Here is a 16,908-nt window from a genome sequence, read left to right as displayed (position 1 = left end):
ACCTGAAACGTTGATTGTTCATTTCCCTTCAAAGATGCTACCTGACCCAGAGTTCCACCAGCATCATGTTTGTTGACAGAGAACTGTGTGCCCTGACTACTGCTGAGGCAGATAAAACAGCAGTCATGCTATCTCTCCTTTCGAAGTTGATGTTTTAGAGTCTTTTTGTTGTCTATTCCCTGCTCCTCATACATGCTATTGAAACAAGAATGTACATTATAACATATCATGCTCAACAAAAGTTTAATCCAAATTTGAATTTAGAACTCTTAATTTTGACCGGCTTTGTTTGATACAATTGGTTATTGAATGTTCTGAGTGTCAAGTTGCATACTTCCTTCGAGGTAAATGTACATTAACTTTTTTTTACAGGATGGTGATCAGCATCAAGAAGCAAAAGAAGAGTTGGAAAATCTGAAAAAGCAACATGAGCTTTTGAAAAGAATGTTAGAACAGCAGGAACAGTTGAAGACTCTTCAAGGAAGACAGGCAGCACTTCTGGCACTGCAGCAGAAAGCAGAACAAACTGTGGCTGGAATGGATGATTCTGGTATACCTCAAACATTAGCCTGGCTACTTGCCTTTAATGAAAGTTTACTTGTGTTCATGAGTATGAAAAGGATTGTGAATTTGACAAGAGGAAAGAGAAAGAAATTGACTATTTCAGCACTTAATTTTTCCTGAATTGAAATCTGCCTGATGTGTTTTAATTCTGTGGATTAATTAGAATTGCTTCAAAATTTAAGTTGAAAACTGAAAATGGACATTATTTTTCTTGATTCCATTTCTGTTTTGGGTCAGAATGTTAATTGTCACCAATCATTTGATTATCCTTTTGTGTATGAGTTATTGTCAGTTGGTGGAACAAAATTTTTTAGGCCTTTAATTTGTCAATCATATGTTGTCATTTTGTTTATTTTATAATGAAGCCCACTGAAATCATAAGTATTTAGCTGAGTCACCATTGCCCCAGTTTTTTGTCCCAGTTTCTGGCCAACAAATCAATGGAACTGGAAAACTAATGAAACGGTGGGGTTATATTTGCCTTTTAAAAACATTACAGTTGACTCAGGCCAACATACAGCGCACAAATGAAAACTAGCTTTTTTTCCACTATGTAGTTGTTGGAAATTTTGTCATTCATGTTAAACCATTTTTAAGTAGACATCTGCACTTCGATTTTCTTTTTGACACTTGGGTTTACTTGTAAACTTGTGCTGTTTATTTACTGGCATCTCAAACGTGACTGTTTCTCATGTAACTATTTGACAAGCAAGAATTTGGCTCTGCTTTGTATGCTTCTGGCTTCCTTAAAATGAGCAGTTGTGTATTATTGTAATGCCTCACACAGCAACACAAAAAGATATGAAATGTCTGGGGAAAAAAAAACCCTAATACTTCCTCTTCTGAGCATTGATAAATCTGCAACTACAGATTCTCTTTGGGAAAGGAAAAGAGAAAGTAAATAATCCAATCAAGTTAGCCCACTGACTTAAATATAGACACTTATTTACCACTTGGAATTACTTTCCTTGCCAAGTTTCCTTTTCAATAGTGTGCTGCATCTACCTATTTTGCCTTTATGTTCTAGAGAAAAATGTCTGAAGAAATACTTTTGCAGTATTACTAACAGAAGGGAGTGAAGTGTTTAATTTTAAATTCACTCTAAATTTACTAATCTAAAATTTCATAACAAACATTTTTTTTGGAGCATTTCATATCTTTTGTGTTGCTGTGTGGGGCATTATGGTAATACACAGCTGCTTATTTTAAGGAGAGCCAGGCAATGCTTTTGAAACCCCAGTAAACCCCAGTCAACCGCCTTTCCAACAGTTTAGTGGCCATATAATTAGTCATTTGTACCAACTTGGCTGAGGCAGAGGAATAAAACAGTGCTTGCAACATGACATAATGTCCCAGTCTTTATAGAATATCATCATTTCACTAGCATTTTCTTATGTCTATCTATCTATCATCTATCTATCTATCTATCTATCTATTATATATATAAAAATAATATTTATATGATTAGCTGTCTTTTCCTTCACCCAAATTCTAAACTTAAGCCTTTCAGTTTTTACTTTTCCCAAAACAGAAAGCACTCTTCTTGATAATTTCATTGTTCTTGGACAAAGCTACAACTTGTTCACTGACTTTCATATATATTAGAGCAACTAATGTGTTAATAAAAGTCAGTTTAAAATTAGAAAGAAGTTGCAATATCATTTGGATTTTGTATATACATTTGTTAACAACAATATTTTTTTTCCTCTGATAGTTGTAACTGAAACAACCAGTAGTGTTTCAGGTCTAAGTATTACATCAGAACTCAATGAGGAACTAAATGACTTGATCCAGCGTTTCCACAACCAGCTGCAAAACTCACAGGTATTAAACTTTGAAGAAGAGCGCTTAGTGACAGAAGTATTGAATTGTTTGCTCAAATTGCACTCTGCTTTATGTAATTTCCAATGACAATTTGTTGAAGCAGCATGTAAGAAAAGAGAGGAAGGAATGTATGTAGGAAAGGTAAGAAGATAAAGGGGTGATGAGCAGCGGAGGGTCACGAGAGAATAGATGAGGGGGAGGAGTGAGAAAATAGGGCGAGGTGATAACAAGGTTGAAGGGAAGAAGATAGGATGTGAAGAAGAGGTGAGAATTTGAAATTGGGTGAGGGGAAATAAGAGGCTGAGAAGAGATCATGATGACTGTGATAAGGTACCAGTTTTTTTCACTCTCAACTTCCCTCTCTCATTTGCCTTCTCTTTACACTAAATATTTGGCAAAGCAGGATTTTTTTATTTGAATGTTTATTTATGAATAAACTTTATAATACCTTAGAAATTAAGCATTTTGTTTCTCTTTGTGTGACATTTTGAATCTGAGCAATGTATATCCTTTTGCAACGGCAGTCTGTTCCAGACAACAGGAGACAAGCAGAGAGTCTGTCACTGACACAAGAAGTTGCCAGGAGTCGAAATTCCTCAACTTCAGAACATTTGTCAGAACAAAAAGCACAGCTGGTGAATAAGCTGCAAGTCTTACAAGGAAAGAAGGAGAAAATGGATAAACTCCTTGATGAGTTGCATACATTAAGAGACCATCATGTCAACAACAGTTCCAGTAAGTGCCAAGATTGCAGTTTTGAAAATAAAATGCAAGATGGTTATTGGTGTTACATTTAAGACTTCAAAAATATGCTTGTCCTGGTGTGTTCTCTATGCAAGTCAGCCTATAATCAACCAGCCACTAATGCCTGCTGCTATTTACTCTGGTTGATCTCTGTAAAGATGAATAACTTCCAGGCCTCTTCTAAACTAGCATCCATTTATAGTCAAATTTATTGTTGTTGTTTGATTTTCTTTGAAGACTGTGATATAGACAATTGTGCAGCTATATCTTAATAAATGGAATTTTATGCTGCTTTATTACTTCTGCCAACTCTCTAAATTAATAACCATAACTTACTTTCATTCCCATATTTTGCAAAAAAACTTTTGCAGAGTAGCAGAATTATTTTTTAAATATGCATACAATTTAAGAATGCCATTTCAAAGCTAAATTTTGTTGCCTGTATGCTTCAAAGGACGTTTTTACTGTTGTGTCCTTTATCGCTTAAGTTACATTGCGCAGTAAAGGCAATTACTATTGTTGGAGGATTAGCAGAGACATGTATTTTGATGCAGATGCTGAAGTTTGGCTGATTTGCAATTAAAGTATTTGCAGACAAGATGTTTTGTTTTCTTCATTTGCTTCTCTTTGCTCAAGTGACATTCATATCGCTCACAGAACTTAAATATTCTTTATATACAATGCTGTTTGCTGTTGGAATTGGGTAAATGCATTGGTTGATGGTGATAATAATGCATTTGATGCTGTCTATGTCCCTGCCATCCAACACCTGATTAGACTTATTTAGGTTTTTAACCCAAGCTTTTCAAATTTAGCAGTTTTACCACTGTTCAAATCATTTGATGATATTGCTCGTACTAGCCTCTTTTAGCTTGACAACTTGGACCCCATATCCAACTCTCATGCCCATTCACTCATTTAATTGCCTTAATTCTGTTTTCTTTTGTGCACTCCCTCACTATTCAATTGTTGGTGAGTGTACCAGATAGGATTATCTTGCTAGTCTACCCACCTTCCTGTTTTCCTTTAGTTATAGTAGAATCTTAGAATGACACACAAAGTTGCTAGCATGCCGTTGATGGCTTTTTTTTAAAACAGCAACCTATCCAATTAGTGTCTCTCTTGCACTTTTTCCACATTGCCTTGTAACTGTTTCCAGTTAAAGCAGTGAAGTAGCAGTTTCTCATAGATGTCGACTTTTGAGCATGCTGTCTGGTGTTTCTTGACAGTTCACCTTTTTTCTGATGATGTCTCTAGTCTTTTTCCACATAAAAGTCGCTGTATATATGCAGTCATTTTTGAAACTGATTTAGACAGTCTATTCAAGAATTAACCCACAAATATTTCATTTCTTGTCTGTTAATACTATATGTTATGTTCATTGCTACAATTGACTACTTGTTTCTTATGGCAAACTAGCAACCTTTTAGTTTAATGTGTTATTTTTCCATAAATGTGTCATAGAAGCTAATGTTTAACCTTTTCCATTCAAGTAACTGGATGTGATAACACTTCAAGTTTTGTCACTTTTATCATAGTCTTGTTGAATAAAATTGTGAGGGCCTAAATATCAGTTTTATTTTCTAGCTTCCTCTAGTGTCCCTGGTGTGCCTGGCTCATCTCACAGAAGTGATCCAAGAGTTCCTGTTCCTGCACCAACAGATGTTGTTACAGTCAACAGGGAACCCAACAGCTTGGCATCCTCAGCATGTGTTTTGGATTCCATTCCCTCACGGCATAATAGTGATGCAGAAGATAAAGCTAATCCAAGGAAGAAGTTAAAGTATGATTTAAAACTACATGCATTTAAAGCCAATTGCTTGCTTCATTATGGAACGGTTAGAGTGTTGTATTCACCAAAGTACCATGATAACTTGTGTTGTAGTTTGTCTTGTCTTTAGAAATAATATATTAATTATACCTTTTTGTATGTCTTAATTTTTTAAGCATATCTTGGAGGGCCAAGTTTAAGAATTTTAAACATTGGACCCCACTTTGAGGAAGGCAATGGAGTTAAAACAATAAATGTGTAGTGCCTGACTCTAGTCTGCCATAAATATGCCCAAACAATTAATTCTCAAAGAGTTATTCCATAATATCAGGACATAAGTGAGATTCTGATCCTGATATTTTAAACCTAGTGCTCTCTAGCTTTAAATTTCCAATGTTAAAAAAAATTATTGGAAGTAGGTAGATCCAACGGTTAAATACTTTTTGCAATGGCTTACACCATTCCTTTACTCTCTTAATTGTTAATGCCACCCCACAGTTTCCTATTAAATCTCTCCCCTCTCACCCTAAACCTATACCCTCTAGTTCTTGATTCCCCAACCCAGGGAAAAAGACTCTGTGCATTGACCCTATCTATGCCCCTCATGATTTTATACACCTCTATAAGATCATCCCTCTTTCTCCTATGTTCCAATGAATAAAGTCCCAACCCACTCAACTTCTCTCCATAACTATGCCACTGATGCTGGGGGACCTGCACAGGACTGGTAGACTCTCCTTAGAGGCCAATGGGCAGTGCATATTTTTGCAGTTCTCTCCACAGCAGAGCATTTGAAGTGCATGGGAGGAAATGGCTACTGACAATAATAAATAGGCTTTTGATTTAATTCAGTTAGTTTTACAGCATTTAGTAGATTCTGGGTGCATTTATTAATTATACTTGCAGAAAAAATATTTTGCTAAATACTTAAATGTTTGTGAATGTCAAAGATTTTAACAATCACTCAACTTCACTGACAGCTTTGATAACTATAGACTCTGGGGGCAGGGACTTGCTGGCTCTGAGCCTTTCTGGGAACATGGCTGTCACTTCATTGCAGACATCTGCTGTTTTCCCTGGGACATGCTGCTGAGTTGGGAGTTGACCTTTCTGTGGAAGACAGCAGCAAGAACAATGCAAGAACCAACTGCGTGGTCCAAAGGCAGACAGCTAGAAATCTTGGGTCAGTGCTAGATTTGACCCATTCTGTAGGGTTTCCTTCCCCAACTTCTTAACTTCACATGTGGCTGTTTTACATAAGTGACTGTAGCTTATTCATGTTCTCTATATAATTTTCTGACACTTATCCAGGATCAGATACAAAAATATATTTTGCAGTCTTGATGCACAAGGAACCCTATCCAGCAAATGATGAACACTGGCAGGTGTAATTGTGGAAAAATTCAATTTAAAAATTATTTATTACTAAACAAAATTTCAGTATGAGCCTGGAAAGTGACAGATTTGAGCCTGGTCTGTTGTATATCTACCATCTTGTACAAGCATTAGTTTATCTCCTTTAGGAGAATGAATAGAAAATATGCCATATTCATTATAAAATTATTTTCCTTCAGGAAACTAAAGGAAGTTCATAAGAGGCTAAATGAATTGCGTGAATTAATTGATTACTATCAGCAGACTTCAGATATGATGACTGATGCTGTTAATGAAAATAAAAAAGAGGACGAAGATGAAACTGAGGAAGAGTCTATGTACTGCTCTGATCAGGAGAATCCAGAAACTGTCACAAACATCAGGTGGGAAGATATAAGTGTTAGGGTAAGTGTTGCTGTTTAATGAGACATTTTGAAGAAACTGCAAAAAAAAGAGGATGCACAAACTACGTTGGATGCTGTGAGGGTATAGATTTATCTTTAGTGAAGAGCATTAAATGCATGTGAGAGTCTCATTTGCCAATTGTATTTCCCTTCTAAGTGCTCTGTTTCATCAATGTTGAAGCAATAAATTGGTATGCTCATTGGCTTTGATTTAAGCTGGTATATGGACATAAAATATTTCAGGCATTGTTTACATATATAATCTATTATCTATTGTGTCATTACTATAGAAACCCACAAAGGTGTAACTGGACAGATATCAGCAGTGCTTCCAGGGTGGTGACACAAAATGGATCCAATAATCGCAATGGGAGACTGCTGAACACAGACTGTGAAATCAATAATAGACCAACAAATGTACAAACTTTGAATGTGCTACCTCCATCAGATGAGCCTCACGTAAGCTATGACGAATGTAAGTTCATTTGTTAACCATGTGAGAAATTGATATTTTATCTCTTTATTCTTGCTGCTATACCATGCAGGAAGATCTTAAAAACTCAAACCAAAGTGGCACTCAGTATAAAAGAAAAACTGGAAATTTAAAACCAGAAAGAAACTCAGCAAGTTTCACAGATCAGGCAGTGTTTCCGGGTATAAACAATGTTAAGTTTAAAGTTGGCAGTCTTTTATTTGAATAGGAAAAATTAGAAATAATACGACCTCCAATGGCAAGGACCAAATGGTAAGATCTGTGAATGGGTGGAGATTAGGAGAGAGATAATGGCACAAGTGGTAGCTATGCTGACTGAAAGAGGGTGAGAAAGGCTAGTAAATATTTTTTTAAAAAATCCATTCCATATCCTTGTCTCTACCCCCAATTAGCTCCCTTTTGCCATGATGGACCTGCTTAAAAGGAAGGTGGATGCTAAATGTGTTAGAAAAAAATAATACTGCAGTTGTTGGAAATCTCTTGGGGGGTGGAGGGAGGGGTGTGGAGACAGGAAATGCTCAAAGTACTTAGCAAGTCAGTGGGGGAGATCTGTTGGGAGAGAAAATGGAATTTGTGTTACAAGTTGAAGGTCCTGAATCAGAACTGGCCAATTCTGATATAAATGGGCAAGTTTGGTTATTTAAATTTGTTGCATTCAGTGTTGACTCCTCAGGTGTAGTGTGCCTTGTCAGAATATGTGGTATCTTGAGCTTCAGTTGGGTTATGCTGGAACAGTGTAAGGGACCAAAGATATGGGTCAGATTGGGCTTGGAATGGACTATTCAAGTGATTGGCAACTGGAAGCTGAGGTCAATCTCGCAGACAGAAGTGTTCTGCAAAGAGGTCAAGCAATCTGCATTTGGTTTCTTCAATGCAGATTTGGTTTCATTATTTATCATGATACATAAAACTAATGAATTGTGCTTCACCTGTCAGATATGTGTGGGTTCATGAATGGTGAGAGTATTTAACAAGGCACTGGAAGGTGCTAACTTGTCTGTGAGAGGCTTGGAGATTCCTGGGTAACTTGCTGGCAATATGCCAGCAGCCTTGCCATTTCCTATGTCATTTTTACACTGTTGATAATGTTGGTTGGGAGAGAGCTGAATGCTGTAAATAAAAGCTTTCAAGTGACTTGACACCAAAAATAACAATCTGAAATAGTTTGTACATACAGAAGTGCAACCTTTTTGCTTTTCCTATGTGAAACTCAGATATCCTTCTATTTTTGTTTTGCTCTCATTATCTGTTAGCTAAAAATGATGATGTAAAACAGCTGATTGATTACTGTGCAGGTTCTCACTACAGTGACGAGAAAGATGAAGGGAAGAATGATGCAGTACAAGAAGACGAGATCCAAGGGGAGTGTGCAAGTGAAAGTACTATGTCTAGTCGCAGAAGTAGTTTTATGGAAGAAACTGAACAGGATTTTGAAATTCAACAGAAAATAAACAGATTAAATGCAGCTAAACAGAAGCTTAAACAATTGCAGGAGCTTGTAGCCATGGTACAAGTAAGTACATTTTTATGCAATGTATAAACAATGTTGGACATCTAAATGAGTTGAAAAGTCATGTGATTTTCATCTTCACAAAAGGTATAAAGGAAATATATAATTTGCTAACACTCCATTGTAGTGAATATCACATGTATTGAGTGAGGAGCCATAGTTTGAGTGCCTTTCGCATTCTGATGATTTCCTGCTTCCTTTCTGGCTTCTTTCCCCACGTGTACCTCTAAACCAGGAGGAAGTGAGTAATCAAAACTGGGATAATGAGGGAAAAAAATGAGAAATTGAGTGATGGAACATTTGAACAACTGCATTGTTGTAAACATGGGTTTGAAAAGCACCTTTGCCTCCGAATTGGTACGTTTCCTATGGTAAAGGAGAGCAATAAATTTTTCTGCTAAATATGTCCAATTGTATTTGCAGGAAGTCCCAGATGGAGTTGGTATTGATGTATCTAACTTTTCTGACTTATCATTGACTGGAGATGACCAGCATAGACAGCAACCAAACAATACAAGAACAAATGCATCTAGAAATTCGAGGGAACTGGCATTAGATGAAAAAGAGAGGTGAGAATTGTCACCTTTCCCCTACTGTCTCCAGCCAAGTCTATTTTTGTGTTTAGAGTTGAGACTTGTTATTGAGTCTAACCCCCAGTATCAGATGTACCAATCTAGCTTATTTGGTTACACTTTTTATTTGTCTTTGCCATTGAAGATTGCAAATTTGATTTTTGGATGCAGGTACAACTTTTTATTTTGACTGTTGCTCTGGTGTAGAAATGAGAGAATGCTGCATCGTCATGGATGGAGACATTAAACCAAAGCTTATTTGCTTTCTCTCTCCAATTTCTCGCTTTATTTGAAACCTGTTTTCGTGACTGGGCAACATTGCCTGCCAAGAACACCTAAAAAAAATGTTAGTAGGCAAGTTGATGTTATCTACATGCAAAATACTTGCATATTTGACTGTACAATGTGCATATTAAAAAGTATCATCCTTAATTATTTTCACTATCTGCAGTCAGGAATTTATAACCACCCGTTCTTCTGCAGACTTTATTACCAACAGCATTTAATATCAGGCTTTATTTATAGCAGTTTGATTTGGTGACCTGAATGGGAGACGTGGCTGCAAAATAGCAGACCAGCCGATGGTATATTATTTCTTTCTTAAAATCTTTAAGTTGCACCATAGAAGATCTAGCCATAAAATAAACTTAAGTAATTCTTGTGAAAATTTTTGACTGAAATAAGTCTCTGGGTTGGTACTGGCAAGCATTAATTGTTGTAATAAGACAATGCCAGGCAAACAGTAACATTTCGCCATTGAATTTTTTCTGATTCCTAGAGAGGCACCATCAATTATGCATGTCTTTCATTTAATATCTCCATCCAAAGAATAACATATATTTAGATTGCGTATTCGTTCACTTCTATTTTGAAATAACAGTCAAAATAAAAACAGTTATGCTTACAACCAAAAATTAAACTTGCATTTTTTTTAAACTGTAAAGGCAAAACAGAATTGCTACTGAATTGCCCAATTCAGCACAATTGAGATCAAGACTGAGACTTGTGCCTTTCAATAACTTTGCTTCTTTAATGAAACCAAAACCATTTTGTTTCTTCAAGTGCTTTTTGCAGTGAATGAGTAGAATTGAGCAAAACATTTAAAACTGTGCTATGTTCTATTCATATGCCCAAAAGTTTGCCTTTCTCCAGCAAAGTAGTAATGTTTCATTTAAGTTTTTTTAGAACAGTGTTTTGTTATGTGGCTTGGTTGTATTTCCAGAAATTTTTTGAATTTTAGCATATGTGCCCAGTAGTTTTCTTTATGGTATTTAGAAATGTTGGTACTAATGGAGGATTTTTTTCATGAATGAATTTTTTTCATGAATCTGCGATAGAGAGAAGTTCTATGAAGCTAAACTTCAGCAACAACAGCATGAACTGAAGCAATTACAAGAAGAAAGAAAGCGCTTGATTGAAATTCAGGAGAAGATTAAGCATCTGCAGAGATCATGCCCTCATCTGCAGGTTGATTTTTTTCTTTGGGGGTGGGGGGGAGGAGGTTGCAATTTGTTTACATTGATTTGGAATAGGGAAAAATATTCCTATCCACCATGTAAGATGAGAAATTTTCAGAATAATGTTCATGTTGCTTATGTTATTGAAGTTTAAAACAATTAACTTAATGTAAAAGGAAAATTGTTATTTAGATCAAATTGTTTGATTAAATCATTCATATTGCAAGATTTAATCCTTTCTGAAAATACAGTAAGGTTTTTGACTTTTGTTATAACTGGTAGTTAAAATTCATGGTTTGGTGTGTGACAAGTACCTTTTACAGATTACTGAGTCCCATATATAAATGTATATTGACTTTGCTTACTTGCAGTTACCAACATCTAGTGCAAGAAATTTGTCGAAAATAAAAGTCCCCATTGTTGCATCTACTCCTGCGGTTAGTGTTCAGGGTGCAACAGCAAAGGCATTGCCTGACCCAGTTGCAGCCCCACCTCCTGATAGTGAGGTAATAGCTGTAAATTTATCCTTGTGTTTAATTACATAATTATCAGTAACTTGTCTTTATTTGTTTTAAGTGGAACAGTACAACATTAATTTGAAATTCATTCAAATTCATTCATTCCTTTTAAATATCTCATGATCTTTATAGGAAATCTATGACAGCAGAGTAGGGAAAATGAGGAAAAATTAGTAAAAAGGAAAATCAAGTACTGGTTAATTTTGAAACACACTAGAAGCTAGGAAGAGTGACAAAGAGAAAGCATCAAGTAAAAGTATTTAAGAGCAGAGTCCTAGTGGTGGTGATGTGTATCATCACTATGCCAATGTTGCAAGATAAGAGAATCTAGGTTTTTGGTGGGGAGGATTGATGCAAGCTGAGCATTAAAGACATGGGCAATGGCAAATGAGTGAACACTTTCAAGGTTTTGCATTGAGAATGGACCCTCTGGAACTGGCAAGGAGGTATCATTACTATGTGGGACATGAGATGGGATGCAGCCAGTAATTGGTTTATTATTGTCACATATACTGAAATACACTGAAAAGCTTTGTTTGCATGCCATCAAAACAGATCATTCCAAACATATGTACATCGAGTTAGTACAAAAGACAATAAGAGAATTAGTATATAGTGTTACAGTTATGGAGAAAGTGCAGGTCAGGTAAATAGTTAAGGTGCAAGGGCCATGATGAGGTAGATCGAGAGATCAAGAGTTCATCTTTATTGTACAAGAGGTCCGTTATCCAGATGTTCCAGAGATGGGTGTAGGGCCAGGGAGATGGTGTGTGCTGTGGACCTGTTTCAGCGGTAGGCGAATTGCAGTTGGTCTGAGTGCCTGGGAGGCTGGAGTTGATGTGTGCCATGACCTGCCTCATGATGATGGATGTCAGAGCCACCTGGCAGTACTTACTAAGGCATTACTTGCTTATTTTTCTTTGGCAGCAGGATGATTGTGATTGTCTTAAAGCAGGTAGAAATTTGCATGTGAAGGCCTCGGTAGGGATTTTGTTACTGGTTACTAAGAAGGTGATTTAAATTTTTCTCTCCGTCAGTGGATTAAACTTTATTGGAGCTTAACTAGTTGTACAGTTTAAAACTTGACTGCAGATCTCGCCCTGTAAAGTTTGCAGCTTCCTTTTGTAACTGTGGATTCTCGTCCAGTTAATTGTTTTTAATGCATTTTGTTCATTGGATGTGTGTTGTTGGCTAGACTGATATTTATTGTCTAACCCTGGATTGAGAACCTTGTTAGGCCATTTTAGAGTGCAGTCAAGAGTCCACTATGTTGCTGTGGGTCTGGGAGTTGCACATGGATCAGATCAGGTAAGGATTGTCGATTTTACTTCCCCAGCTGCCATGGTGGAATTCAGACTTCTGTGTCTCGGTCAATATTGCAGGACCCTGTATACTAGTCCATTAATTTAACTAAGTTCTCCCTAAACAGTGTTGAACTGCAAACAACACGTTCACACCCCAAGATTTCATATAGCACCACAGCATTGTGCATTTGAAGTTGAGGTGAAATTTGAGATAGGCTAATAGTAATCCTGCAGAGATCAGAGTTGATTACTTTGAGGGGTAATGGCAGTTTTGAAATGGAAGCTGAATAGTATTTGAGAAAATTAAAAAGTATTGATACAATACTGGAAAGTTTGAGTAGTTATGAGGTGGTTGGGAAGAAGGTAGGTTGGTGATTCTTGGGGGGTGGAAAAATTATGTTGATGAAGCCTTTACTCGAGATTATAAGGACATATGAAATAGGAGAAGGAGTAAGCCAATTGTCCCTTAAGCCTGCTTCACCTTTCAGCAAGATGCTTAATCTTTTTAACCCCTATCTCCATATCCTTTGATTTCTCTGCTATCCACATATCGATTGATCTGTTTTGAATGAAATTGATGACTGAGCCTCCAAAGTAAAGGATTTCAAAGATTCGCAACCTTTTGTGTGAAGAAATAATTTCTTATTTCAGTCCTTTTGCGACTGAAATCCCTAATTCTAGTCTTCAACCAGGGAAACTTGCTCTCTGTATTTACCCTGTTATGCCATCTTTTAATAAAGTTGTATATTTCAATGAGGTAATTCTCCTAAACTAGAGATTAACAACCTTGAATACTCAGACATGACATCCCAGGAACCAGTGTGCTGAATCTTCAGCAAATATATCCTTTGGTGAGGAGAACAAAAATTGTACATGAGGTGCAATTTCACCAAGGCCCTGTATAATTTGTAGTACTTGTACAATATACTCTCGTGCTCAAATCTTCCAGCAGTAAAGGCCAACAAACCATTTGTCACATGAATTGTCTGCTGCTCCTGCATGTTAGTTTTCAATAACTTGTGTACAAAAGTACCAAGATTACTTTAAACATCAACCCTTGCCTCACTATTTTAAAAAAAAATCGCATTTTTCCACAATGCCTACCTTGTTTCCCACTTGTTCAGTTTGTCCATGTTCTCTTGAAGCCTCTGCATCCTCATTAGTTAAATCTGGATGCTCAGGTAAATCATTAATGTAGACCGTGAGTACTTGGTTGTGATAACTGATCCCTTTGGTGGCCAATGCGAGAAGGACTTGTTTATTCCTAATGTTTGTTTTCCATTTTGTTAACCATCTTCAATCAACATATTATCCCCAATTCCATGTGCTAAAATTTTCAGAATCAGATGTATTATCACTGACATATGATGTTAAATTTCTTGTTTTGCGGCAGCAGTACAGTGCAAAGACATAAACATCTATAAAGTTACGAAAACAAATAGTGCCAAAAAAAGGAATAATGAGGTAGTGTTCATGAAATTCCAAATAGAACATGCTCACTGGTTCTCTCTGATCTTTTCTGAGATATACCTTCAAAGAGCTCCAATAGATGACTCAAACATGTTAGCTCTGCTTAAATGTATTGTTTCCCAAGTGCCTTTATTACAGGTTCCATTATTTTCCCAATTATTGATATAACAAGCTGGTATTTTCCTGTTTTCTCCCTCCATTCTGAAGTAATGGGGGTCATATTTGTTACAATCCAATCTGCAGGAACTATTCCAGAATTTCTAAAATTTTGGAAGATGGTAACTAGAGCATACAGTATCTCACAAGCCAGTTTCAGATCTCTGATATGTCATCAGGTCCTTGGGGTTTATCATTTTTCAAGTTTTAAGGATATGGGTTGGGACATAATGGGGTGGAGCATGCTTTTTGAGCTAGAAGAGCTGGATTTGGTTACAACAATTGTGTAACGTGCTTGATGCCGAAGGTGAAGATTAAAGGGGAACCAAGGGATATTATCCTATCAACAGATTGTGAAATTGCTGTAACACATGAATTCATTTAATTTTTGAAAGATCATAATTAGTATCAATTAGCCTTACATTGAGTGACTACTGCCTTGCACTTATCTTTATTAATTATGAATTAGCTGTGGTCCGAGATGCGTAGGCACCAAATTCTGCGAGAAGAATTGCGCCAGAGAAGAAAACAACTTGAAGCGTTAATGGCTGAGCATCAGCGACAAAAAACATTGACTGATAGCAACTCCATTATTGCTACATCTGTCAGGAGTGAAGAGACAGAGACACTGGGTACACATCAGCTCAGCCGAACCGAAAGGTTAGATCAGGATAATTAAGAAAATTTGCTGGATTCTAGTTTGAATAATTTCCTGTTTGATTGAAAATTGTTAATTAACTATTTGATCATCTCTGCTGAATAACTAACATTTTTACCTGCAAAACAACTTTTTGAAAATATGCCATCAAAGGTATCATCTGTTTTTCTAGTGGGAGTTACATCAAACATGTCATTTTGAGAAGTAAGTAGGATAGGTTTGCATTTCAGTTTTTACCAACAACTACCTATTCCTGTATGGCTTAATGGTCTTGATGTGATATTTTACTTTTACTAAATTCGTGACTTTTTAAAAAAAAATCATCAGGATGTCAGTGATGCTGAATTATTTTTATATTTTTGGCAGAATTGTCCACCACGTGCACTCCTTCTTAGTTAAAGCTTAGCAGGGGCAATGAACTAGGTTCTCGTGTACTGGAAATTTTAAGTTTGTTTTTGATAATAAAGGGAAAAAAACTGGCATCTATATGTTACATTTCACATGCGCTAAAGTCATTTTTGCATGAATAAAATTTAATTTGTCAATAATTTGATCTAAGCATTGTAAGAAATAAGGTTAATGTGAGAATTCAATACTTCAGCATTTTAGTTATCAGAAACTTGGAGTCAAATGGAATTAATTTCCTGCTTTAAATCTTTGGCATCTCTTGCTCTCATGAAAGGAATTCGTCTATCCATTGAATAGTTGGCTACTTGAAACACTGTCAGAAATTTTGATAAGGCGAATGTAGTCCAATTTTGTTTGGAACTCTTGTGACCAGGAGGAAAAAAATTACTTTCAAAGCATAATTTTGGGCTTAATTCAGAACAAGATCCCAATGTCCAAATGCTGAGAACTTTATTCACCATTCTATCAAATGACTTAAAGCCCCAAAGTTTGAGGGAAAAATTAGTTTGTGCTTGATCTATATGGACAAATTGTCCAAATAGTCTCTACTGGCACAATTTTTTTTGGCCATGAGAACTTTTCTTTGTAAATATGAGTATTGAATGGATTGTCTAAATTATGATTTAAACTCCAGATAATCTTGAGACTATTAATGTTTACAGGACTATGGCCACTTGGGGTGGTTCTACCCAAGGTGTATTGGATTATGAGGAGGATGATGATGAAGAGGAGGTGCATAATGATGCTGGTAATGATATTGATGAAGATGATGATGATGAATATCAATCTGAAGGGATTACACAACCAGAAGAAATTCTTGAGACGAGTTCCCGTGAAACATATACCACGTATCCCAATCGTAGCCGATCCCAAGGAACACACAATTCAAGAGAGAGCAAGAACAGGTTAGTTACAGTTGAACAAGCTACTAACAATGTATATGTTATATGTATATGTTATATGCATATAACCAAGAGAATCTTAAAGATTTCCTCAACAAGTTGTCACATTTCACCGATTCCTGCTAGCATAGGCCGTGGAACAGCCTGAAGAACCTGAAAAAAAAGGTGTCCTTGCGGTAGTTCTTTGCAGCGAATAATCAGATTGTAAATACATATCCACTTTAATCAAACTGGTTATTGGGTTGCTTCCTTTGCTCCTGAAAAATATTTGAGGAAATATGTATGAAAGAATCTTATTTATGAGAATTTCCCTTCAGAGCAGAGAGAAGAGTTTACCATACTTGTGCATTTTTCATAATATTTTTCACAGATGTATGGGGATCAGGTTATTTTTACTCTGCTGCTAAAGCTGTGTTCAATGAACATGCAGTTGTAATGTCATTATGGGGTTACTAGTTTTCTGATTGGCTCAGCTTGAAGTTCTTTATAATCCATTATGGAATTTAACCTGTATTTAATTAATTTTTCAATTGAACTTTCAGAGAGTAAAATTTAGTGGAATATAATTATTTAGTTTGAAAACTAATTAACTAACTAATATTTTTAATTTGTATTCTGATTTTAAAAAATCATACATTTGATTCCAGAAAAACATTTTGCAGCCCTACTGCAGAGAATGACACAGTTGATTTTCACTGTTTCTATTAAAACCTCAGGAACTAGAATGTGCTCTGGGCTATCAGAACAGAAGCACAGTGTGCTTGAGGTCAGATGTAGGC

The 16,908-nt window shown here is 36.2% G+C and overlaps 1 protein-coding gene across 8 annotated transcripts in view; it reads left to right on the top strand.

The window, feature by feature from the left end:
• The window catches only part of pcm1 (pericentriolar material 1), a 71,622-nt gene that overhangs the window by 17,781 nt on the left and 36,933 nt on the right, over nucleotides 1–16,908 (top strand). For all 8 annotated transcript variants that reach the window (XM_052035180.1, XM_052035190.1, XM_052035151.1 and 5 more), the window contains 12 exons: nucleotides 373–550; nucleotides 2,279–2,388; nucleotides 2,913–3,123; nucleotides 4,720–4,915; nucleotides 6,478–6,660; nucleotides 6,972–7,156; nucleotides 8,470–8,687; nucleotides 9,108–9,253; nucleotides 10,594–10,723; nucleotides 11,085–11,219; nucleotides 14,631–14,821; nucleotides 15,890–16,132. In XM_052035180.1, the coding sequence (XP_051891140.1) occupies nucleotides 373–550; nucleotides 2,279–2,388; nucleotides 2,913–3,123; nucleotides 4,720–4,915; nucleotides 6,478–6,660; nucleotides 6,972–7,156; nucleotides 8,470–8,687; nucleotides 9,108–9,253; nucleotides 10,594–10,723; nucleotides 11,085–11,219; nucleotides 14,631–14,821; nucleotides 15,890–16,132 (2,126 nt within the window). The remainder of the gene's footprint in view (nucleotides 1–372; nucleotides 551–2,278; nucleotides 2,389–2,912; nucleotides 3,124–4,719; nucleotides 4,916–6,477; nucleotides 6,661–6,971; nucleotides 7,157–8,469; nucleotides 8,688–9,107; nucleotides 9,254–10,593; nucleotides 10,724–11,084; nucleotides 11,220–14,630; nucleotides 14,822–15,889; nucleotides 16,133–16,908) is intronic.

The sequence above is a fragment of the Pristis pectinata genome, chromosome 2 (assembly GCF_009764475.1).
Source record: "Pristis pectinata isolate sPriPec2 chromosome 2, sPriPec2.1.pri, whole genome shotgun sequence".
NCBI lineage: Eukaryota > Metazoa > Chordata > Chondrichthyes > Rhinopristiformes > Pristidae > Pristis > Pristis pectinata.
This window is presented reverse-complemented; position numbering and strand designations above follow the sequence as displayed.